This window comes from Chiloscyllium plagiosum, chromosome 19 (assembly GCF_004010195.1).
Source record: "Chiloscyllium plagiosum isolate BGI_BamShark_2017 chromosome 19, ASM401019v2, whole genome shotgun sequence".
Lineage (NCBI taxonomy): Eukaryota > Metazoa > Chordata > Chondrichthyes > Orectolobiformes > Hemiscylliidae > Chiloscyllium > Chiloscyllium plagiosum.
Genome location: NC_057728.1, coordinates 42,480,442 through 42,505,717, shown reverse-complemented (window position 1 = coordinate 42,505,717; position 25,276 = coordinate 42,480,442). Strand labels below are relative to the sequence as shown.

The following is a 25,276-nucleotide window of genomic DNA, read 5'->3' as shown; positions in this document are numbered from 1 at the left end:
ACGTTTTCATATAGAGGGTGGTGCATGTATGGAATGAGCTGCCAGAGGAAGTGATGGAGGCTGGTAAAATTACAATATTTAAATTGCATCTGGATGGATATTTGAATGGGAAGGATTTAGAGGGATATGGGCCAAATGCTGGCAAAAGAGATGAGATTAATTTAGGATATCTGGTGGCCATGGACAAATTGGATCAAAGGATCTGTTTCTGTCCTGTACATCTCTATGACACTATGATTCAGAAGGACCTGGACATGCTTGTGCAAAAATAACAAATAGATAACAACAAGCAATTAGGAAGGCAAATGATATGTGAGTTTTTGTAACAAAAGGAAGTACAAGGTAAGGATGTATAGCTGCTATTATATTGATCATTGGTGAGACCACTCCTGGAGTATTCGATTTGGCCCTCATGAGCCAAGGAAGCACATACCTGTCTTGGACATTACTAGACTGATGTCTAGAAGAAGGGAATTGTTTCATGAGTAAAGGCCAAGCATATATTATGGCAAGTTTAGAAAAATGAGAGGTGATCTAGCTGAAATATAAATTCTCAGGGAGCATGACAGTTTAGATGCTAAGAAAATGTTTTCCATGTTGAGGAAATTTAGAACATAGCATCACAGCATAAAAATAAAGGGTCAGCTGTTTAGGACTGAGAAACAAAGAAATGTTTTGTTCAAAGGGTAATGAATCTTCAAAATTCTCTACAAAGGAGAGTTGTGCCTTCTCAATTATTGACTACGTTCAGGATTCTGTGTATGCGAAGTATGCCAGAAGTGTGGAGTTGAAATAAAAGATCAATCATGATTTTACTGAATGATAGAACAGGTTAGGAGGGCCCAATTGCCTACTCAGCTCTAATTTCTTCTATTCCAGGGAACATGGTGTAAGTTTAAGTTGGAAGAATGAAATGATTGATCATAATATCATTAGGTTTAGGATCGTTGTTAAAGAGGGCAATGGCAAGGGAAAACGGAGCAAATTATCTACATGATTGATGATACTGAAATGGTACTTTTTCATTTTATCCCTTTCCACATCATTTTCCAGCATCTACAAATGCATTGAGAACTGGAACATATGTTCACTGAGCTTGAGAAATCTGGTAAAACAAAGATGTTCTCGCAAAAATGCTCTGAAATTGTTGTTTACAGTTGTGAATAATAACGATTATGGCACTTGACAGGCAAATTATTAGTTCAAAATCCCATCATTAAAGTTGTGAAACTGAATTCAATAAATTGAATTTAATAAGAGAAAGACAGCATGAAAGTTTCCAAATTTCTGTTAAAAATCTAAGCTCAATTGTACCCAGCAGGGAAGAAAAACTGCCACTCCTACTTCTACCGGTATATGGGTCTACTTCCAACTACTGTTCAATTTTTTGTATACTGCTAAAGAAAACACATACTATTGAAGCTTTACATTTTGCACTCATCTGGACAGATGTAAGAAAGCCAAATTTCAAAAGGAACAACAATTTATACTGCTTTGGAAAAGGGTGCTGATTGGTTGACATGTCAACTCTGATTGATGGAAGTATTGTAATGGGGAATGTGTCAGGGAGCTATTGTACTAAATGCATTTGTCAAATTCAAAAAAGGCACAATGCTGAGACAAATCTATTTTTTCTGCAGAGAACAGTAATATACTGCTTCTAGTAAGCATAAGTGCAAGCATATTGTAAGCCAAATTGATCATTTTAAGTTGGTTGGAAGCATAATTCTTCACACATTTGGGATTGTTCAAAGCGCACTGCTCAAATACAGTATCAGTTTTAACATGAGCCACTTTATAGTGAGTTTTAACAGTCCGCCTCAAATTACTGTGTAAATGGCATCTCAATAATTTAAGCAACAAGTGAAGTTAAACATTTCATGCTAGTCCTCTGCAACAGCAACACAGGTAATACTATTCACTAACCAGATGCTGTTGTGAGCCATTAAACAATCAATTTGCAAAACAAATGAATCATGTGCAATATGAATTTCAGTGTCAGCACAATGCCTGAAACCCAGGACAGACATACATCAGAGCCCAGTAATTGGGACTCAGGGCTCAAAGGGACCCACTGTGCTCAGGTTGGGGTGTGGGGCTGCTGTTGTCAAACCTGGGCTGGTTTTCTAGGTCAGGAGCAGTAGTGTCATCCGTCATTTCTGTCCCTGCCATTGGCAGTGTCAAAAACATTAGATGTACATACTTATACTTGGTAGATCACATCAAACCATAAGATAGAGGAGCAGAATTAGGCCATTTAGCCCATCAAGTCTGCTTTGTATTCAATCATGGCGGATATGTTTCTGAACCCCATTCTCCTGCCTTCTCCCTATAACCCTTGATCCCATTACTAATCAAGAACTTACCCATCTCTGTTTTAAATACACTCAATGATTTGGCCTCTACAGCTTGAGAGTCGTGGCAATAAATTCCACAGATTAACCACCATCTGGCTGAAGAAATTCCTCATCTCAGTTCTAAAGGGTCGTCCTTTCTCTCTGAGGCTGTGCCCTTGGTTCTTAGTCTCTCAAACTCCTCTTCAGCTCCACTCTATCCAGACCTCCCAGTATTCTGTAAGTTTCAGTGAGATCCCACTGTCACCTTTCAAAACTCCACTGAGAACAGACGCAGAGTCCTCAACTAAATGCTTCTTCCCCAGGCTCAGTCTTGTGAATCTCTGTTGGACCCCATCCAAGGCCAGCAAATCCTTTCTTCGAAATGGGGCCCAAAACTGCTTACAATATTCCAAATGCAGTCTGATCAACATCTTATAAAGCTTCAGCAGTATATTTATGCTCTAGCTCTCTTAAAATGAATACCAACATTGCTTTTGCCTTCCGAACTACCAAGTGAACAAGTCTAACTTCAAGAGTATCCTGAACTATGATTTCAAATCCCTCTGTGCTTCACATTACTGAAGTCTTACGCCATTTAGAAAATACTCCAAGACTCTACTCTCCCTAATAAAGTGCATAGCCTCATACTTTCCCACAGTGTATTCGGTCTGCCACTACTTTACCCATTATCCTAACCTATCCAAGTCCTGCTACAGCCTCCCTGACTCCACAACACCCCCTCCAGCTGCCTTTGTAACATCTTCAAACTTAGCAACAATGCCTTCATCCAGATTGCTAATTTATAATGTGCATAGCTGTGGTTTCAGCACAGACCCTTCAGAACTCCACTCGTCACCAGCTGCCATCCTGAAAAAGACTCCTTTATCCCTACTTTCTGCCCTCTGCCAGTCAGCCAATCCTCTATCCATGCCAGTCCATTGCCCCTAACACCATGGGTTGTTATCTTATTTAGCAGCCACTTATGTGGCACTTTGTCAAAGGGCTTCAGGAAATCCAAAGAGATCATGTCTACTGGTTGGCCTTTGTCCAAATTGCTCATTACCTTCTTTAAGCATTCTAACAGATTTGTTAGGCATGATCTCCCCTTGATGAAGCTGTGATCACTCAGCCCTATTTCATCAAGCATTCCCAAATACTTTGCAATCTCATCCTTAATAATGAACTCTAAAATCTTACCAATGACTGAGGTCAGGCTAACGAACCTATAGCTTCCTGTCTTCTGCCTCCCTCCCTTCTTAAACAGAAGTGTAGCATTAGCCATTTTCCAGTCCTCTGGGGCCCTCTCTGACTCCAGTGATCCCTGAAAGATCACCACCAATGCATCTACAATCTCCTCAGCTATCACATTCAGAACTCCAGGATGTACCCTACCCAGCCAAAATGATTTAGCCACCTAGGTAAAAACAATGACTGCAGATGCTGGAAACCAGATTCTAGATTAGGGTGGTGCTGGAAAAGCACAGCAGTTCAGGCAGCATCCGAGGAGCAGGAAAATCGACGTTTCGGACAAAAGCCCTTCATCAGGAATAGAGGGAGTCTATTCAGATGCTGCCTGAACTGCTGTGCTTTTCCAGCACCACTCTGATTTAGCCACCTTCAGATTCCCAGTCCTCTTTAGTGATATCCACAACACTCAACTCTCCCCCGGACTCCCTTGAAGTTCTGATATGCTGCTGGAATCTTCCACTGTGAAAACTGATGCAAAGTACCAATTCAGTTTTTTAAACATTTCCTTGTTCCCCATTACTACTTCTCTAGCCTCATTTTCTCATCGTCCAATGTCTACTTTTGCCTCTTTCTCTTACTTTTTAGATATATATATATATATATAAAAACTCTTGCAACCTTCTTATGTTTCACTAGCTAGCTTACTTTCATATTTCATTTTCTCCCTCATTGTTGCTTTCTTAGTTATCCTCTGCTGATTTCTAAAGGCTTCCCAATCCTCTGGCTTCTCACTAATATCCACCATATTGCATGCTTTTCTTTTACTTTTATGCTGTCCCTGATTTCCCCAGTCAGTCATGGTTGCCTCATCCTCCACTTAGTATGTTTCTTCATTGGGATGAATTTCTGCAATGGCTTCTGAATACCTCCAGAAACTCCTACCATTGCTGCTCCAGCATCTTCCCTTTCCGATTAACTCTAGACAGCTCCTCACTTATGCATTTGTTGCTACCTTTACTTCAACTAGAATATTGTTACATCTGATTCCAGCTTCTCTCTCTCAAACTGCTGGCTGAATTCAATCGAGGGGTTCCTTCACCTTATGGTCCCTAAGCAAGTCTGCCTCATTACACATATCAAATCCAGAATTGCCTGTTCTCTAGTGGACTCTACCACAAGCTGCTCTGAAGAAATATCTCGTAGACATTCAACAACTTTTTTTGTTGAGATCCACTACCAACTCGATTTTCTCAGTCTACCTGTATTTTGAAGTCCCCATGATTACTGTGATCGTGCCTTTCTTACATGTCTTTTCTATCTCCTGGTTTATTTTCTTCTCCAAATCCTGATTACTATCAGGAGGTCTGTACATAAATCCCATCAGGGTCTTTTTTCCCTTTGTAGTACCTCAGTTCTTCCCTCACAGATTATACACCTTCTGACCCTACATCACTTCTTGCTATCAATTTAATTTCATTTCTTATTAACAAGACAACCCTGCCCTTTCTGCTTACTTGCCTGTCCTTTCGATAGGAAGCGTATCCTTGAATATTCAGTACCAAGCCCTCATCCCTTTGCAGCCATATTTTTATGATGCCCACAACGTTGTACCTGTTCATTTCAATATGCACTACAAGCTCATTGACCTAACTGCTTATATTGCACACATTTAAGTACAGCACCCTCAGTCCTGTATTGACCACCTTCCTTCTCATACGTGTCCCATTACCGGCTATGTCTGAAGTTAGATTCCTGACCCATTCCACACTCTCTGCCCTGTTACTTGTTTTGGAAACTTTAGTAACTTCAGCTGACAGCACATGGTCTGACAGTGTAGCCCGTTGGCTGTTCACAACTAGCAACTAACTTGCAAGAATCATATCATTGTGTCTAACGTTCTCTGTGATCCTGTGATTGAGCAGCAACTTCTTAAAAACCACAAGTGTGTTTAGAATCACACGAATAACCAATTAATGAAAAAAGAACAAAGAACTGCAGATACAGGAAATCAAAAACAAAAACAAAAGTTGCTCAAAAACTCAGGTCTGTGAAGACAAAGCAGGACTAATGTTTCAGGTCCAGCGACCCTTCGTCAGAACACTGTTTATAAGGCACCTGGATCCACACTGAAGGGTTGTAACCTGCAGGGCTCCAGGCCAGGTGTTGAAAGGTAGGATAACAATGGATAACTGGTTTATTTTATCTGGACCAGACACAATGATCCGAATAGCCTCTTTCTGTGTCAGAACCCTCCTATGGTTCTATAGTTCTTCTATGCTCACAATGCAGCATGATGACTCAGTGGTTAGCACTGCTGCTTCACAGCACCAGGGACCCCGATTTGATTCCAGCTCGGGCCACTATCCATGTGGAGTTTGCACATTCTCCACACGTCTGTGTGGGTTTCCTCCGGGTGCTCCGGTTTCCTCCCACAGTCCAAAGATGTGCAGGTTAGGCGAATAGGCCATGCTAAATTACCCCACAGTGTTCCAGGGTGTGTTGGTTATGTGCATTAGTCAGGGGCAAATACAGGATAGGAGGAATGAGTCTGGGTGGGTTACTCTTCAGAGGGTCAGTTTTGGGCCAAAAGGCTTGTTTCCATATTGAAGAGATTCTATTTAAAAAATGCAGTTCACTTATATCTGCTCGAAGCTAAATACATTCATTCATGAGGACTTGTTCTCTGCAGGAAATGGGAGTTTGTTGGGGCTTTTTAAAAATATTAAACAAATGTATAAAAGTCAATAGCACCCTGGTGCTAGTTTCACTCAAAGCTGGCAAGCCAGCCAATCAGCACCGGTTTCTCAAGCTCAAGTTTAAATTGGTGTTGCCTTTAAAACTTGGTTTTCTGGAATCTCTCCTAACCTTTCTCTTTCTTATTTATTCATGGACTCACTTTTATTGTCTATTACAAATTGCCTTGAAATGGTGATGCCATCTTAACCATTCCAGTCTGCCCTGAGTGATCCATCAACTTTATTCTTAGGATATTTTTCTGTGATAGTTTAGAGACTATCGATTGACTTGCTCAGGTCTGTAGTTACATATAGGCCAGACTATTACCGATGTTTTTCCCTGAAGGATATTAATGAACCAGATGGATTTTACCATTTAACATTGTTGATTCCAGACTTATTCAATTAAGTTGATTTAAATGTGCCAGCAGCGATGGTGCTTTTGTTAGCTCAGGCTTCACAACTTCTAATCTAGTAACATATCTACTAAGTTATTCTTTCATGGGATGTGGGCAAGGCCAACATTCATTGCCTGTCCCTAATTGTGCTTGTACTGAGTTGTTTCCAAAAACATTTTGATGTGAAGAAGGATCTACTTGCTTGCTTCCTCTCTCCAAAGATGCAGCCTGTTCTGATAAATGTTTCAACCTTTTTCTGCATTAGTTTGATTCTCAGCAATTTCAGATTAAGGTGCCTTGTTTACGCCCTTGGAATGTCTGCAAGTGCTTTCATACTATGTTCACTCAAACTAAGTTAAAAGAATTCAGTCTGGTTGTATTTGTACCTGACTATTTGTTCATTTCCAATGCTGTACGATCTTTTGCAATGTGCACTCAAAGCAGCAGCACAATAAACAGTAGCAGAGTACCAGTGAAGGAGCAGAAACCAATGGAAGCCTGTATGAATAACATTTATTCAATAAAATGGGTAGGAGTGATGACCATCCCATGGCAGAGGACTGTGTTCAGACTTGACATCTAATATTGAATTTCCATTTTGATGCAACAAAAGACCATCCTGGTCTTGACATTGAGCAGTGCATCATATAGCTGCATAATAATGTTTTAGCTTGGTAAGTAGTAATATATTCTTAAGACAAGTGCACCTCTTAATTTGAAAGAGATGCTATGGTTTTCAAACACCATTTAACATGCAAAAACATCATTCATGTGGGCAGATATGAGTCTGTGCATGACAAATCATTTTGACAAAGACCTGCAACATCTTTTCTTCCTGAAATGCTAATTAATCCCTTTTCACAGACATCCAGAATAGTAGAAATAAACCAGTTACCGTTTTGATATGGGAGGCTAATTGCTTGTTGATTGCCAAGGTGTATTTCTCCTGATCTCGTTAGGGTTATTTGGTTACTTGTATCACCTTCGATGCTTAAAGTTATTGACTGAATGCAACTGTGGTCCAGATTCTGAAAGTAAAAAAAAAATTAAATCGAAAGACCCAAACCTGCTCATTCAATTATTTTAACTTTTATTCTACATTTGTCTTATGATAAAACAAAGATGTACCAAAACTGAATTTATTAACCAGATGACTTTAGTAAACAGAAACACGTTACAACCCTAGAATAACTTATGATTTATTGTGGTACTTCTTTTTCAAAGCAATGACTCCAAAATAAATATCTTTTGTCAATGAAACTGTGTTCCATGCAATATGAGTATCGAATGGATTGACTTTTTAACGCCATTAAAAAGTACAGATAAAGCAATCAATAGAGTGCAGACCAATAAGCATATTGAAAAGAAAGCTTTTTTGATGAAAATTCCTTTCAATCAAATCAACTTTACAGGAAAGTGAAAGGATAAAGTTCTTACAGAGAGAAAAAAATCTCAGAAATATAGCATATCTCATAGGCATAGAGTCAGAGTTATACAGCATGGAAACAGACCCTCAGCCCAACTCATCCATGTTGACCAGATATCCTAAATTAATCTAGTCCCATTTGCCAGCATTTGGCCCATATCTCACTAAACCCTTCCTACTCATGTACCCATCCAGATGCCTTTTAAATGTTGTAATTGTACCAGTCTCCACCACTTCCTCTAGCAGCTCATTCCATACACGTACCACCTTCCACATGAAAAGTTGCTCCTTAGATCTCTTTTAAATCTTTTCCTTCTCACCTTAAACCTATGCTATCGAGTTTTGGACTCCTACCCTGGGAAAAAAGACCTTAGCTCTTCACTCTATCTATGCCCCTCAGAATTTTATAAACTTCCATAAGGTTACCCCTCAGCCTCCAACACTCCGGGAAAAATAGCCTCAGCCTATTCAGCTTCTCAGAATAGCTCAAACCTTCCAACACTGGCAATATCCTTGTAAATCTTTTCTGAATCCTTTCAAGTTTATCTGTAAGTTTGTGGCAGATATCTTTGAAAAATCCAGTTCTCGACATTGAGGCAACTATTCAATTTTTTTTTTAAATTTTCATTTATCAATGGATCAGTTGTGTATTTCCATCTCTTTTGTACTTTCATTTGGATTCTTAGCCTTCAATCAATACAAAATTGAGTTTGGCAAAGTTCTAACTCTTCTGGGGTAAGTGGTAGGGTATAAAATATGCTTATGATTCCTCGGTATTGTTCTCATGATTTCTTGGTGTAATTTGGAGCAATTCCCACAATCAATATCAATAACTTAAGAGTGCCCAAGAGGTCAATATTCAGCTGGACCCAATGGAGGTGACAGTGTCCTTAACTGTTGGTAAGGAACCCAGCAGATGTTCCAAATTGACTCTTATAAGGAAGAACGGCCAAATTTAATGTCATTCAGGCAGTTGGCTGGACAGCAGCTGGACTTCCCCAGGATCTAGGGCCCTGGGTCAAAGTCCTGCTTACCAATCAGAGTCCCACAATGTTACTGCACAGCTGGTCATAGGTAAGGAGCTGGTTGCTGCCAATACAACACCCAACCAAAGCCCAGTATCATCATGGACCTGCGATACAGGTGAGTAATGGCGGTGATGGACAGAAAGAGTGTTGACAACAAGGACAGTAGGGCAGATCTCAGCAGGCATCCCTCTTCCCAATGCTTGGTCCCTTGATCAGGTGCTGAATGCCTTTAAATGAGGGACTCTCCTGGTAGTCCACAAGGAACTCCGATATAAGTTTGCTTGTGCTCCCCACATGATGAGCACCCACCTGCCACTATATTAATACGAGCGGTGACAGGGTGAGATAGGAACACGGAAGGGATTGCAACAAATAAAATACAATTTATATAGATGAGGTTTACAGGATTCCTAGCTTGCTAATGATGAAAGCTAACTGAAGTTCATTTTAAAATGTTGTCTGGATAACTGGAGGCATTGAGGAAATACCAGCATTCAATTGTTTTTAGTCCCAAAATTTAATAGTTGTTGCAATGTAATTCAAGGAAAAAAACAGAGGGCCCAAAATATAAATAAGCAATAAGGATAGTCCTCGGAAAGATTAAGATAAATGAGGAGTCAGCATAGCTTTTTATGTGAGGGAAAACTTGATTATAATCTAAAATGTTTCTGGTTAGAATTATGTAGGTAGATTTGAGAGAGTTGAATGAAAGAAAACATCTACAAACTATGAATATTTGCACTAGATCATTGGGAGTTGTCAAAGCAAGAACTTTGTGGTTGAAGAAGGGAAGAATATTTGAATTTTGCAGTTATTAATAATGACTCAAATTTACTGGAGATAAATTAGGAAGTCGATTAAAGGGAGCAATAAGAGTTCTTGTTCTTGGAAACAACATTGGATTGCTGTATGAAGTATTTAATCAAGGAACTGGGCATTATTAGATCTCATATTAACTAGGAGATGATTGAGTAGGTCAGAGGCCAAAAACACTTTCACAATAGCACAGTTGAAGTTAGCTTAATAATGGAAAAGAGAATGAGTACAATAGAAACATTCAATTTCAGAGCCAAGAAAAATAACCAGGGAAATAGAACACAAATTTCAGGGTGTGAAGAAATAGTATGGCCACATATAGACTTCCATTTAAACTTCTATTTCAGTGCTCTCCAATTTGTTTTTGCCACAATACTCCCAGTTAGAAGCTTAAAAATTGTCAAGCCAAAGCGGGCAGCCAGCAGGAAGATGATAACTTATGAGAAGAGGGCAGGTGAATTGCCCACTGTTGCCTTAGAGTTCTCAATCCCAGTTGGAACCTGACTCCCACTTTAGGAAGTCCTGTCCTCTTTAGTGTATGAGAAAATCCAGATACTGGAAACCATGCGGTGAATCCTGTGTTTTCTTTTAGCTGTGTTACTTCCATCAAGTTTCATGTAAGGGTTTCTCACTGAGAGGCCTGGTGAGATCTCTTGCCATATCTTACAAAAGCCACCTCATTATCTTGCCCCTATTGCATCCTCCCCACCCCATTCTAACCTCATTCTACCACTCACAGAGCAACTCACCATTGCTGGGATATCCCAGAGTGAACCAGCATCCCTGACACTGGCACCACTTTTAAAAGGCCAATGGGCACCCAGCCCAGCTCTATCAGCCTGACATAGTAGACAAGGTGAAATTGATACCCTTGCTTTGCAGGCAGGGACCTGGAGGTCCTGCTGGAAGGAGTGGTGCAGATGGGGTCCACTACCAGAAGAGGCAGACCATGTCCAAGATTGCCACTCAAGTTAAAGCAGTGTCAACCAGCTGGAGGAATGCACAGCAGTGAAGGTTAATGACTGTTTTCATTTTGCCTGTGTAAATACAGGTCTCTCTGATACCTCACACTCACTATCTCTGCCACTGTACCCATCTGATATCAAGGCTTATTTTCTACTACTTCCACTATTGTCTGCAACATCTTCCCCTCACTCAATGCAACTCAACTCTGAACTTCACTAACCAAACATGCCCTCATCGCTGCCTGCTCACTCCCTACCTCCTAGGAACACCTCCCTATCTGCAAGAAAACTAACACTTAAGCCACATGCTTTCATTTCCCTTAAATCTGAAGAAAACAGCCCAAAATACAGTAGAAAGACTCAAGATGAGCAGTGGGCTGCCAAAAATGCAGCTCTATCCCTCCACTTTTATGGGGAGGATCCTGACTCCGACCATTCTGACTGACCGTATCCAAGACTGTGTCCAAGACCCAGGACTGGTATTGAAGGCTGCCTTTGACTTAATATGCTGGGAACCCTTGACCGAAGACTATATCACTTGACATGACTGAGGACTGGTGATAACCATGACAAGCTTTATAGCTTTGTGTCTGCACTAAATGGCAAGTTTTTATCTGCAGGTACCTGCCCTGATTTCCATGCCTTGACTTAATAAAAGGTGCAGCAAGTTGTTCCAGCCAACAAGTTAGGCTTCACTAGACTTCTCACTTGATTCTGCCATATTTCTTGCCATAGCCCAGAGCCTCAAGGCCCCTACAAATTCTTCCCCATGTAACAAAGGGAAAAATAATTGGATGTAATTTGCTGGAGCCTGGTGAGTTAGATCTTTTCTTTCTTACACCAACCAAATTGATTTTGCTCTGTAGCTTTTTGGAAGCGGATACCTTCACAATGAGGCCTTGATGGCAATGAGGTAACAATGTATCACCTTAACATAAAAATTCCATAACATTTAATTTTCTGTGACAAAATTAATGAACAACTAATGTTTAAATCTAACAGCTTCCTGAAATGAATGAGGCAGTAAAGGATACCTTGGCAAAGATAACTCCCGGACAATGTAAATTGTCCAGCAACATTTTGCAATTCATGATACATCTTCCTTGCAATAAGTTCCTCAGAGATTTGCAAACTAATTGCTGTCACTTATTGATTTATACAGCAGTTTCTGACCCATTGTCCCGATTCTATTCAATACTCTGAATGGAGTGAATACATCAAACACTATTTCTTTGACAGCGCCACTTACTGTGAAATCAGGGGCCACAATTTAGAAATGGGAAGATATCCAAGCATTTTAGATTTAACAATTTTGTAAATGGGATGGGAATGTAACTCCATGGACTGGACAATGAAGGTGGATAAAGTAGAAAATATTAGATGGACTTCCTAATCTATTTTATTCTTTTAATTATCAACGTTATCATTCTCAATCTCAAAAAAAAACTTCTCAGCATTAAAATAGATAAAGAATGAAATGTAGTTTGAATTTCATTGAATAAGAATTTACCTCTTTCCTGACTCTGATTGAAATTGATACTCTTAAATTGCTTGAACATTTTAACATCCTGCACAAAATTCCCTATAATGTTTCAAGCACAAGTGCATGAAACCAAAGAAATACTTAAAAATATCATCATGATTCATTAGTAGAGACTAATTTCCCATAGAATGAAATAATTCAATTAAAAATAAAATGAGATGCATGAAGGTGCCAGCGACTTTGGTAATTACCAAATGACCTGATTATAGTGTTTCTGTCAAACCAGAGAAACATTTGTAAAATGTACAGTACCAATAAAATAGAGTCATACAGCACAGAAACAGACCCTTCAGTCCAACTCATCCATGCCAACCAAGTTTCGCAAACTAAACTAGTCCCATTTGCCTGCAATTAGCCCATATCCCTCTATTCATGTTCCTGTCCAAATTTTGTTTTAATTTTGTAACTATATCTGCATCTACCTCTTCCTTTGGCAGCTAATTCCACATGCGAACCACTCTGTGTGATAACATCGCCTCTCAGGTCCATTTTAAATCTTTCTCCTCTCACTTTAAAAACTTTGCCTCTAGTTTTGAATCCTCCTACCCAAGGGAAAAGAACTTTGCTATTCACCTTATTCATGCTCATGATTTTATAAACCTCTATAAGGTCAGCCCTCAACCTCCTATGTACCAGTGAAAAAAAGTTCCAGCTTATCCAGCCTCTCCTTATAACTCAACCCTCTAGTTCAATAACATCCTTGTAAATGTTTTCTGCACCCTCTCCAATTTAATAATATATTTCCTATAACAAGGTGACCAAAACTAGCTTCAAAGTTTTACTCACTTATTTTCTACAGTCAAAATCACACAGGTAATTTAAGAGTCAATAGGAATTTTAATCTTGCATTCTAGTTTTTCAATTAGATGAAGAATTTTTATTCTGTTACCTGACCACAAGGCACATTCTGTAAAGTCACCGTGAACTTGTTACTCCTGTGGCTCTTTGCAAAGATGTATTGGCATGTGCCAAGAAATGTAAAAATCCGACCATCAAACGTAGTAAAATGCATGTCTCCTGTGACTGAGCATTCAGCTAAAAAAAAGGAGTATCTGTTACACATTTTAGAAAAATGTGAAGTCTTCCTGAACATAAAAAGAAAGAACTTGCATTCAAAGTTTCGTGTCCTCAGGAGATCCCAAAATGCCTCACAGCCAGGGATTAATTTTTGAGGTAATCACTGTTGTCAGGTAGCCAAATACAGCATCTAATTTGCACATGGCAAGGCCATAAAAAAACAAATTAAATAAATTACAATTTGTTCAACTTGATTAAACATTGGCAGAAAATTGGAAGAAGTCCACTGCTCTTCTTCAAATAGTGCTATTGAATTCTTAATGTTTGTCTGTATGTAAAAATGAGCTTTCATATAATTTTCACTCCAACAGCTAGGACTTCTGACAATATAACAGTTCCTTCACATTGTACTGAAGTGTCTCGATTAGCCATCAACATGTTTCGGAATGAAATGTCAACCCCAACCTTCAAAGTTTCAGTGAGAGTTTAACTATTTATTAGAAGTATTTAAGAAAGATTGATTTTCTTCATGGTGAAATTTGAATGCATATTTTAAATATGTCAATTGTTATCAATCTATTCAAATTAGGCAATCATTTCTTGAAACTAAACTATTATTGTGCTAAGCAGGTACACAAAATCTGACAACACAAACATTTACCTGGACAATCATTGTCTGTACAGTTCCAAACACCACCACTGCAAACGCTGCAAACATCAAACAAGCCAGTTATTGTTAACAGTTAAATACCATGCTTAACTTACAAAATATAAATATGCTGAACAATTTCATTAATTATTTAAATTAGGAAGAACAAAAAGTGTTTAATGACTGTAAAAATAATTAAGGATTTAATAAATTATCCAACTAATGCACAGTTAAGATGAAGTTGTTGTCGCTGTTTCTCATCTTTACTATTTCAGAATCTACTTTTGGGGTCAGTAAGATAGTCTTCTATACAGAAACGTACCACATATTGCAGCCCTCTTGCAAATGAGATCCGATTGGATAGACTGTACCATGGTATGTGCATGGGCAGGTCGACACAGATATGCAGGTTCCATTCTCCATGACAAGTCCTAACAAAATGAGAAATGTATACACAAAATAATTCATGTTCCATCTTCTTTGTCAGTCAGCAGAGTGACACTATTGGAAAATCTGCATGCCCGCACTTTTCAACCACACTTTTATTCCTCCACAGATGTAACAGCTGTCATTATTTACATAAATCATTTTACAATTGTGTTTTACATTACATTAAATTTAATACTGTAATGAAATATATTCTGACTTTCAATGCTGGTACTGTACTCCTTGTAACAAGGCCATAGTTGAAAGATTAGCTAGTTCCAACAATGCTTTCTCCTGACTGGTAGATGTTGAGTACTTTTATTTGGGCAGTGACAATCATTTCCAATTGGAAATGGTAGAAAATTCAAGCAAACCTAAACTACTTATAATTCACTGCAGATCCATTAGTATTTGGAAGGGAAAATGATCTGGGGTTTTGATTCTCCAGTGACCACAACTGGCAAAGGGTAATTGTTTACTCTGGTGATTCCTCAGGTTTATTTGTATGTCGTCATATGGAAGATATGCTATGAACCAACACAATTGGACTGTGTTTTTAAGCAACTTCATTTAAATATGTCTTTAAATATACCTTGATATATTTAACAGTAATAACTAGTTGGAGTTTGATTGATAGAACTAAAAATATATGACGTGCTGGAAAAGCACAGCCAGTCAGTCAGCATCCGAGGAGCAGGAGAGTCAATGTTTCAAGCATAAGCCCTTCATCACATTCCTGATGAAGAACTTGTGCTCAAAATGTCGACTCTCCTGCTCTTTAGATGCTGCCTGAACGGTTGTGCTTTTCCACCACCATACTTTTTGACTCTGATCTCCGGCACCTGCAGTCCTACTTTCTCCCTAAAAATATGGTCATCACAAAAATAAGCATTTTTAATCATAGTGTCAAATAAGTAGCTTTTAAAAATGTGAAGAACAATTCTCCAGTTATATTTGGGAATGGTAGTTAATTTCTTAACCACTTTGAGTCAAATAAAATCAAAAACTTTGAAAACTTTCATCTTTGTGACTTTGTAGACAAAAGTTCCAGCTGACCTTTGGAGCCTCCTTGAGGGCCTGCAAATTATCACCATTAGCAAAAATTCCCAATGGTAGTTCTTCCATCTCAGGTCATGAACTGATTTGGGGCAGTGCCTACATTTGTCTAGATAACAAAAACTCGAATAACTTGAAATTCTGTAACAGTTGCGTTGGTCACTCACACCAATTTTGGCAGAATTGCGTAGAGAAAACAAGCATGGTGGCTCAGTGGTTAGCACTGTGGCCCTACAGCACCAGGGACCAGGTTCAATTCCAGCCTTGGGTGACTGTCTGTGTGGAGTTTGCACGTTGTCCTCATGGGTATACTCTAGTTTCCTCCCACAATCTAAAGATATGCCAGCCATGCTAAATTGTCTATTGGGTGAGGTGCATTAGGTGGGATAAATGTAGGGGGATGGGTTGAGGGTCGGTGTGGCCTTTTAGGGCCGAATGGCCTGTTTCCACACTGTAGGCAATCTTACTGAGTGCAAACTCTATCCTACTGTAAATCTTCACCAACACACGTTTTTACACTGAGTTAAAGATGTTTGAACGTGAAGAGACATGATATGAGGACAAATAATTATAATCATGATATGAAATGCCATGTTGGACTGGGGTGGACAAAGTCAAAAATCACACAACACCAGTTTATAGTCCAACAAATTTATTTGGAAGCACTGCTCCTTCATGATGTGGCTAGTGGGCCAGGATCATAAGGCACAGAATTTATAGCAAAAGATCATAGTGTCATGCAACCGATACGATATATTGAACACACCTAGATTGCTGTTAAGTCTTTCATCTTTTAGAATGGGTTGCAGGCATTGTTTCATTAATATGTAAATCCCAGAACTTCTTCCAAGACACATTCCCAAGATAATTGAAGGTTTTATTAAAAAAGGTGACATCTCAGCTCAGACAATACATTAAAGGTATGAGGCTAGAGTCTGTCTGTATTCCGATCTCGAGTCAGACTGGTTCTATTTGCAAAATAGGAATTTATGAAATGTCACATGGACTAACTGCCTGCAGATTGTATGTTTTTTGAAAAATATAGAATGTATCTGCAAATGCAAATTCACCCTTTAGACTTATGTATGTGTGTGTGTGCGCATGTGAGGGAGAGAGAGAGAGAATGTGTGTGTATGTGCTTGGTAGAGTGTGTGTGCGTGCGCGCAAATGTTTAGATTAGATTCCCTACAGTATGGAAACAGGCCCTTCAGCCCAAGAATCCACACTAACCTGCATCTCACATCTCATTTGACGTATCTTCTCCTATGTCTACAGGTTTGCATCTGAGTTAGGGAATGGTGCACAAAAACCAGAAATCCAGATATTTTTCTTTCACTGGATATTTACCAAAGTGATGAAATTGCCTTACCGTCTGGACAGTAACAACCATCTAGGCAGTGCAGGCTACTCCCCAAGCATTCCTTTTCAAATGTGCAAGTGGGTGGGCAGCAACTAATACAGTCACGGTGAACAAAGCTATCTTCACACTGATCAGCTGAAATATAGCACAAAATCATCTCAAAACCTTTGATGCAACACAGTTTTAATATGTAAAATATAAACTTACAAAATATGATAATGTGGCTCAACCTGCATCAATCCATATTACTGTATTGCAAAAACATCCTACCAGCTATGTGAGGCATTAAAATGATCCACAAATTTTCCAGCTTTTCTCCTTTCGATATGAAGGAACACTCCCTTTATGATATACGTTCTATCTTTATGAATGTAAAACAATAGTTTATGCTATGACAGCATCAAGTTCATTCTATTCAGGTCCAATGGAGAAGATGATCTCCAAATCTAGAGTGGAGATGATTCATAATATTGTTGAAACGGCAGAACACTTTGAATGATGAAAATTGAGATATAACCATTAAAGGTGTTAAGAAACACATTAACCTTTCAAAACAAATCATAATCAAATGGAGAAACTGCCATCTTTATCTGGTCTGGCCTATACGTAATGCCAGACCCACCACAGTGGTTGACTCTTAACTGCCCTTTGGGCAATTAGAGATGGGCAATAAATACTGGCCTAGCCAATGACGTCGTCACTCCATGAATGAATAAAAAAGGAACGCCCTGAAAAATAAATCACTTTATACCAATATATTTTATAATTTATAAGAAAAACATTATCTATGATCATTAGACCCAAATATTAGTATCATTCTGTTCTCAGATCCATTCTGGGATTATTTGGCCAGTCCATGTTCAAACTGAGCAGCCAGAAAACTGATAGAAGTTTGTCCTCAAGCCAAATTCATTGGCAGCTTACCCAAGAGAACATACTAATGTGAAGCCATCTACCTTGTGTAAGTCAGTAGGGGGACTGGAGTGGGCTACATGGTGACAATCATTCACAGCTGCTGCTGAGGATTTTAGAGGCACGTCTATCCAGCTCATCACTACTTTGCTGATAGAAACTTTCAAGATGCCGTCTCTCCTAATTTATACATTTCAAAACTTCTAATGCTGGTTTTAGACATCCAAAACAAAGACTTTGCAAATATGGACCAAACAAGTATACAGATTGACCAAAACCATCTAATTGCTAAACAGATCCATTGTTATGCTTGAGAAATTTACAATAACCTTGATAATATTAAAAATGTATGCAAAATCTGCTCTCCTCTTAACATTCAAGTCTTTACAAATTAACATAAGTAAATATTTCTGCAAAATAATTCAGAATTATGTATTTTGTTTAATGGTTTCTGGTAATGTATTAGTGTACCTTAATATTTCAAAACAGTAAGTTTAATAACAGCAAGTACAAAACTTACTACAAGTAGGAAAATCATCTCTCCAGTCCATTAAAGGGTAGCCTGCATGGGAGCATGCCCTGGCGTACTCTGAAATTGCACGACAATGTGTTTCACTGTCATCCACCCTGTTTCACAGAATAATACATTTATTTGCCATAACTTTTTTTATGTCAATCAAACAAATTAGTTTTTAATATTCACTAATAAGATTTTTTTTCTTATGGAACAGGTACAATTTTTAATAGTTTACTGAGAAAAGAGTCATCTAATGAGTTGGGAATTTAATACTTACATGCACAGATCATTGATACAACTGGCAATATAGGGATTAGGCTGAACGTATTCACGACAGGTAAAGAAGGGAAACCCCATTAGAACTTCACACTTTGCAATGATATCCTAAAATAAATTTTAAAAATAAACACTGAATGAAAGTTCAGCATTACTTTCTAAAGCAAATCTACAAAATTAATACATCATGCAATAATTTCCATAGTACTTAGCATAAAGAATAGGTTGACAAACTTACTTGAATGGCAGAATGCAACTCAAGGTGATAAAATGTAAAATAAGTCAGCATCCATGACTAAAATTCTTTCTAATCTTGTTGCCTCACTTAATTTATCTGCTTAAAACTAACAGAATTTTATTTTATAAGATATTTTGTATATGCATAATATGTAGACCACCACCACGTTTATTTCTGTGCTTATCAAGCAGCACTCTTCTTTCCGATGATTGCACAAGTTGAAATAAAAGTATTTAGGAATGGAATCAAACAGATGTTTTCACACAAAGTGAAAAACAAGAACACACTTTCTCAAACGTCTGAGATTGCTGGGTTAATTAGAATTTTCAAGGTCCAATTGTATATTAAAACATAACAAACAAAGAGAGATGAAAAAGATCAGCCATGATCTATTTCAGTGACAGAATAAGCTCAAAAGACTCAGTAGCCTCATACATTTTCATAGATATAACCACAGTATCTGTATTTTCTCATACCTTCCTGTGCTTGATATCATCCTAGTACATCTACATCCTATGTCCTGTATTCTTTTATTGTTTTTTTATATAATTGGTGCCCAAAACTGTGTAGCATTTTCAATTTACATTCACTTGTAAATTTTTAAAAGTACAGACAAAAGAACTTCTCATGAAACCAAATTGGATTAACCAATTAACTTTTCAAAAATAAAACAGATAATTTTATGAATATCTTTCAAAATCATTCAAACTCTTGTCAAGATATTTTATAATTTATGAGGGAAAATAATCTGGAAAATAAACTCAAATATTACCATAGTCTGTGTCAATTCTTGGAACCAGGCTAGATGTCATTCAACCAGTGCATGTCCAAACCAAGAGGTCCAAGCACCAAAGGGCCTTAGGCTATATCCACAGCCTGTTCATCTAAATAAAGACATCAATGTAGAGCCCTCTGCCTCACTGAAAGTTACTGAAGAGGGATTGGTTTCAACGACATCACAAAGTCCAATCATAACCAAGCTTAAAATAACCTGAAGGAACTGTGAGTGCTGCAAATCAGGAACAAAAACAGAAGTGCTGGAAAACCTCAGCAAGTCTGGCAGTATCTGTGCAGAGAAATCAAAGTTAACACTTTGGGTCCAGTCACCCTTCCTCAGAACGGAGAGATCTGAGGAAGGCTCACTGCACCCAAAACGTTAACTTTGATTTCTCCTCACAGATGCTATTAGACCTGCTGAGATCTTCCAGCAACTTTTGTTTTTGTTCCAAAAATAACCTGCCCAGTTCATCATCAATTGATTCATTGATTAGATGCTTTAACAGGCTGTATGTTCTTAATTTGGTGTGGAATGTCTCTTTTAGGGTGTCCTGAACTAAAGGTTCAACAATTTTAGTTGTTTGCCAAACATTGTGGTTCTTGAGTCTGAATCTATAAAATATTTACAGTAGTCAGAAGTCACATGATACCAGGTTATAGTCCAACAAGTATATGTACAATCACAAGCTTTTGGAGCACTGCTCCTTCGTCACTTCACTTGACGAAGGAGCAATGTTCTGAAAGCTTGTGATTTTAAATAAACCTGTTCGACTACAACCTGGTATCATGTAACTTCTGACTTTGTCACCCCAGTCCAAAACTGACATTTCCACATCATATTTACAGTCAAGAGACTATTTTCCCTATGTGTCACTTCAAAGGGTTTGTTCCATTGACAAAAAAAATGAGTAGTAGTAGTTTGGAAATAGAGAACTTGAGTATTGCTGAATAAACACATTTTGTCAAAGTTACTTTCTTGCACTCATCGAGACAGTTTGCAGAATACAACTGCATGGGAAAAACAAACATTCATATGCTGACTGTCTGGCAAGTGCACTCTGGTAGGTAGATGCATTGCCATGAAAAATCTATTCATTAACGATCGCTGACAGAAGCCAGGTTCTGTTAAATTTTAAAACAAGTAGAGGTTTATTTTCAAGAATAAGGATTTTGCCCTGAGAATGCACCAGTGAATGGATGTCATTTATTTTTATTGAGATGAATCAGATACAGGGCCCTATGTATCACTGTATTTCAAGATGTGAAAGTGCACCACACTGCAGGCCCAACTGGCAATGCTAAATTGCTGTCAGAGTACTTCCTTACCCATTCAAGATTATCCAAAAATTTTGTCCAATTTCTAAATCAAATCTAATGCTAGACACTGTGCTGCAAGTTTTAGAAACACAGGCTAGTTGAGTATAGTCAGTACCTTGCTCATTGTGGACAGTTGAAGGTATATGCTGTTTGATATAATCTGCTGCACTTTGGGGTGTATAGACTACATACCTGGCATCATACCAGCATTGAAATTCATATATCACATTATTCATTTGTATAATAGAACAGGATATCTTTTTGGGCTGGAGGCAGCACCTTGTTAATGACTAACACCATTCATGTTGCTACTGCATAAGAATAGTGTGAAACAGCTAGCCTCACTTCTTACTCAGAATGTTGTGATGCCCTTTCAGAGTAATCTGAGGCAGACTGAGCACATTTTAGGACCAAGACCTTAGGGCCTTCCATAAGTTTGTCCAATATACATTGAGAAATTATTTTATCTGAGCAACCATTGTCTTTGACATGTCCTATTTCAATATCAAGTTTGCACTGTGAATGAATTACTCAGGCTACATGCTGATGTCATGCCAGGTATGCAAGCAATACATCCAAAAGTCTGGCGGACTGCATCAAATAGCATGTCTCTTCAGCTTTTCACAACAAGCAAAGTGTTGACTGTAATCAATCAGCCAATCCTTGTAAAACTCACAACACAGTGTTTAACATTAGATGTGACTCCTCAATTGGACAGCATTTGATAGATAATCCTGAATATGCAAGAAATTACATTGACAACCAATTTAGGATTGTCAGTCCACCTTACAGTGTGCACACTTGCATGTACTGGTAGCTGTATACATTAATATACAGAGCTCTGTTCTTGGCAAACAGGAAGAATATGTATACATGCTATACTGTTTCAACTCACTAAAATAGGTGATAACATATGCTGGTTCATTTCTCATGGCCTGTCCAACCAGAGCTAACCAGTTTGTTTAAAATTCAGCAAAACCTGCCTGATAATTGTCAATCAGCATTATTGAATGCATTTTCCATGTCAATGCTCTACCAATCAGAAACCACTGCCAAATAACCAGTACTCTCATGGAATGTAAATGTTGATATCTCCCATGAATGTGCATTCTTGCGAAATGCCCCGAGTTTAAAATGAAAAGTTTCAACAAAACATATCTATTGTCAGCAATACAAAAGATGAGAAGTTAAAATTGGATTATATCCATCTATTCGTAAGTATATTATACATCCAAAAATATAGTTCTTGGCCAGGCAATACCACAGCAATAAGACTTTAGTTAACCATCTTTTTACCTCATAAATATTTGAAGTACATCTTTGAGACATAGTAATTGCCATGTTTATTCGCAGTCACTATATTACAAAAGCTTGTGGAAATGTTTTGAGCTGTGTCAAAATGATAATGGCCACATAAACAAACATTTTACATTTATGTAATTATATTTGAATCATAATTTTTTAAATCTAGCAAATTGTCACCAATACAGTAATTTAGCAGACACTAACATTAATCATTGCTCCTTTGCCTCGACATGGACTGTGGAAGTCAAGCAAAACAGATCCACAAGGAGCATCAGAAGGAGACTGTGACATCCAGCTATTTCCAAAGATTGCAACATCTTCAGTCAGCATGCCTGAAAAAGTCAATACAATAGCATTAGCTTAATTTGCCGGCTTACAAACCTCCCTGTGTGAGGGACCTTCTGTAAATAAACATACAAGCATACACATGTGGAGCAGAAATAAACCGTTCATCTCCTTCAGCCTGCATCACCATTTGATTAAATCACAGATTATTTGATTGTGGTTTCTACTTTCTTGACTATTCACTATATCCTTTGATTCCCCTATCAGTCAAGAACCTGTCTGCTTCCAAGTTAAAAATACTTAATCTACTTCCACAGACTAACAATCGTCTGAGAGAAAAAGAATTCTCCTTGACTCTGTCTTAAATGGACCACCTCCAATTTTTAAAATCTGTCTCCTACTTCTAAGCTCTCCAGAACAAGATACATCCTTGCAAGATTCACACTTTATATCCCCTTAGGATTTTCTATGTTTCAATAAGACCACTCTTCATTTCCAAACTCCAATGGGAATGTATACTTGGAAATAAAATATGAAATAACTTTCTGATGTGTAGATATAACTAAAAATAATTGCATTAATATGTAGCACCAGAACCACTGTGCCAATGAGTCAACAAACAGAAAACATAAAAATAACCACGAGCAGCAATTGGATGACATGATTAGGATCTGTGGACCACAGTTTGAAACTCTCGGCATTCAGTTAATATGCTGCCAGTGTCGTTATTGTAGCTGAACATGTAAAGCGCTGTGAATATCCAAGCACATAAAAAGTTATTTATCTTCTTCAAGAAAATCAACCTTATAGAAACAAAACTTGATATTTATCTGAAACTAATTTCCTGAGTTTTTTTTTTAAATACTAACAGTGACTTCTACATTTGTTTTCAAGGTTTATATATTTATGTTTATCAGGATATAAAAGTAGCAAAGCTGGTCTGGTGGATTTGTTTTCAAGATTGGAATCCAAAGTAGGACCATAAAGTGCTCTGGTGCTTACGACACTCCAAGCACACTCCACGTACCTTTTAAATTTTGTGAGGTTTCTCATCTCATCTACTTTCCCAAACAATGCATTCCAGACCCCTACCACTCTCTAGGTTTCTTGAAAACCCCTCTAAACCTCCTGCTTTTAATTTTACAATCATGGCCCCTTGTTATTCACGCTGCAACTAAGGGGGACAGCTGCTTTTTATTCACCTTGTCCATGTCCCTCATAACATTATACTCCCCCGTCAACCTCTGCTCCGAAAATAATGTCAAATTTTATCCAACCTCTCTTCCTGGCTAAAATGCTCATTCCCAGGCAACATCCTGGTGAATCTACTCTGCACCCCCTCCAATCATATCCTTCCAATAATATGGTGACCAGAACTGCACAGATACTCCAGCTGCAGTGTAACCAAAATTCTGTACCATTCCAAATGACCACTCTGCTCTTATGTTCATTGCAATGACTGATGAAGGCAAGCATCCCATATGCCTTCATTATTACCCTAGTAATCTGACCTGTTGCCTTCAGGGGTCTGCATGCAAGCACCTCAGATCCTTTTTGTTCATCTGAGCTTCCTAGAGTCTTGTATGACCTTGTTTTGATCCTTCTTCCAAAGTGCACCACCTCACATTTATCAGAATTAAATTCCATCTGCCCAATCAGTTTATATTCTCCTGTAACCTGATATCTTTCTCTTCACTGTCAACTATCTGACCAGTCTTTGTGTCATCCACAAGCTTATTTAACATCCCCCTTACACTCCTTGACATGCTTGTATAGATCACAAACAATAAGGGACCCAGCACTGATCCCTGTGCTACACCACTGCACACCGGATTCCAGGTACATAAACAGCCTTCTATACCACAATTCTCTGTCTCCTATCATTAATCTAATTTTGGATCCATCTTGCCACATTATCCTGGATCCCATGAGCTTTTGCGTTCTTATGCTCTTGCCTTCTTATTTGATAAGATCATGGCTCATCTGGATATAGCTTTACCTTCCTACCTATTCCCTTTGACTTCCTTGTTAATAAAGAATCCATCTTCCTCCATCTCAATCAATCTGTTTACACTACTCTGTAGAGAAGAATTCTACCAACTAACAACCTTCTGAGGGAATAAAAATCTCATCTCTATCTTATATATGCAACCCCTTATTTTTAAACAATGTTCCCTAGTTCTAATCTTTTTCACAAGGGTAAATATACTTTCTGCATCCACCCTGTCAATCCCCTCAGGGATTTTATGTTTCAATATGATCATTTTTCCATTCTCTAAATTCCACTGGATGCACGACCAATTAGAATTAGAATTCCTACAGTGTGGAAACAGGCCCTTCAGCCCAGCAAGTCCACTGACCCACCAAAGAGTAACTCACCCAGACCCATTCCCCTATGAGTCTACGTTTCCCCATGACTAATGCCAGGAACAGGGAGATAATGGACTTGAATGTGTGGCTGGGGAACTGGTGCAGGAAGCAAGGATTTAAATTCTTGGATTACTGGGGAATGTTTTGTGGTAAGCATAAATTATACAAAAGAGACGGTTTGCACCTTAATAGGTTGGGGACCAGCATTCTGGCGGGCAGGTTTGCTACTGCAACACAGCTGCGTTTAAACTAAATAGCGGGGAGGAGAGGACAAACTGGAAGTTTAAGAAGGAAATTGAAGGGAAAGTTAGAACAAGGGAAGTCAAGAAAGACAAC

The 25,276-nt window shown here is 38.4% G+C and overlaps 1 protein-coding gene across 2 annotated transcripts in view; it reads right to left on the bottom strand.

Moving 5' to 3' along the window:
• The window catches only part of otogl (otogelin-like), a 216,746-nt gene that overhangs the window by 168,824 nt on the left and 22,646 nt on the right, over positions 1-25,276 (bottom strand). For both annotated transcript variants that reach the window (XM_043709667.1, XM_043709668.1), the window contains exons 9-16: positions 22,490-22,617; positions 18,650-18,756; positions 18,376-18,482; positions 16,953-17,078; positions 14,424-14,532; positions 14,114-14,160; positions 13,325-13,470; positions 7,553-7,685 (exon numbers count right to left, since the gene is read on the bottom strand). In XM_043709667.1, the coding sequence (XP_043565602.1) occupies positions 7,553-7,685; positions 13,325-13,470; positions 14,114-14,160; positions 14,424-14,532; positions 16,953-17,078; positions 18,376-18,482; positions 18,650-18,756; positions 22,490-22,617 (903 nt within the window). The remainder of the gene's footprint in view (positions 1-7,552; positions 7,686-13,324; positions 13,471-14,113; positions 14,161-14,423; positions 14,533-16,952; positions 17,079-18,375; positions 18,483-18,649; positions 18,757-22,489; positions 22,618-25,276) is intronic.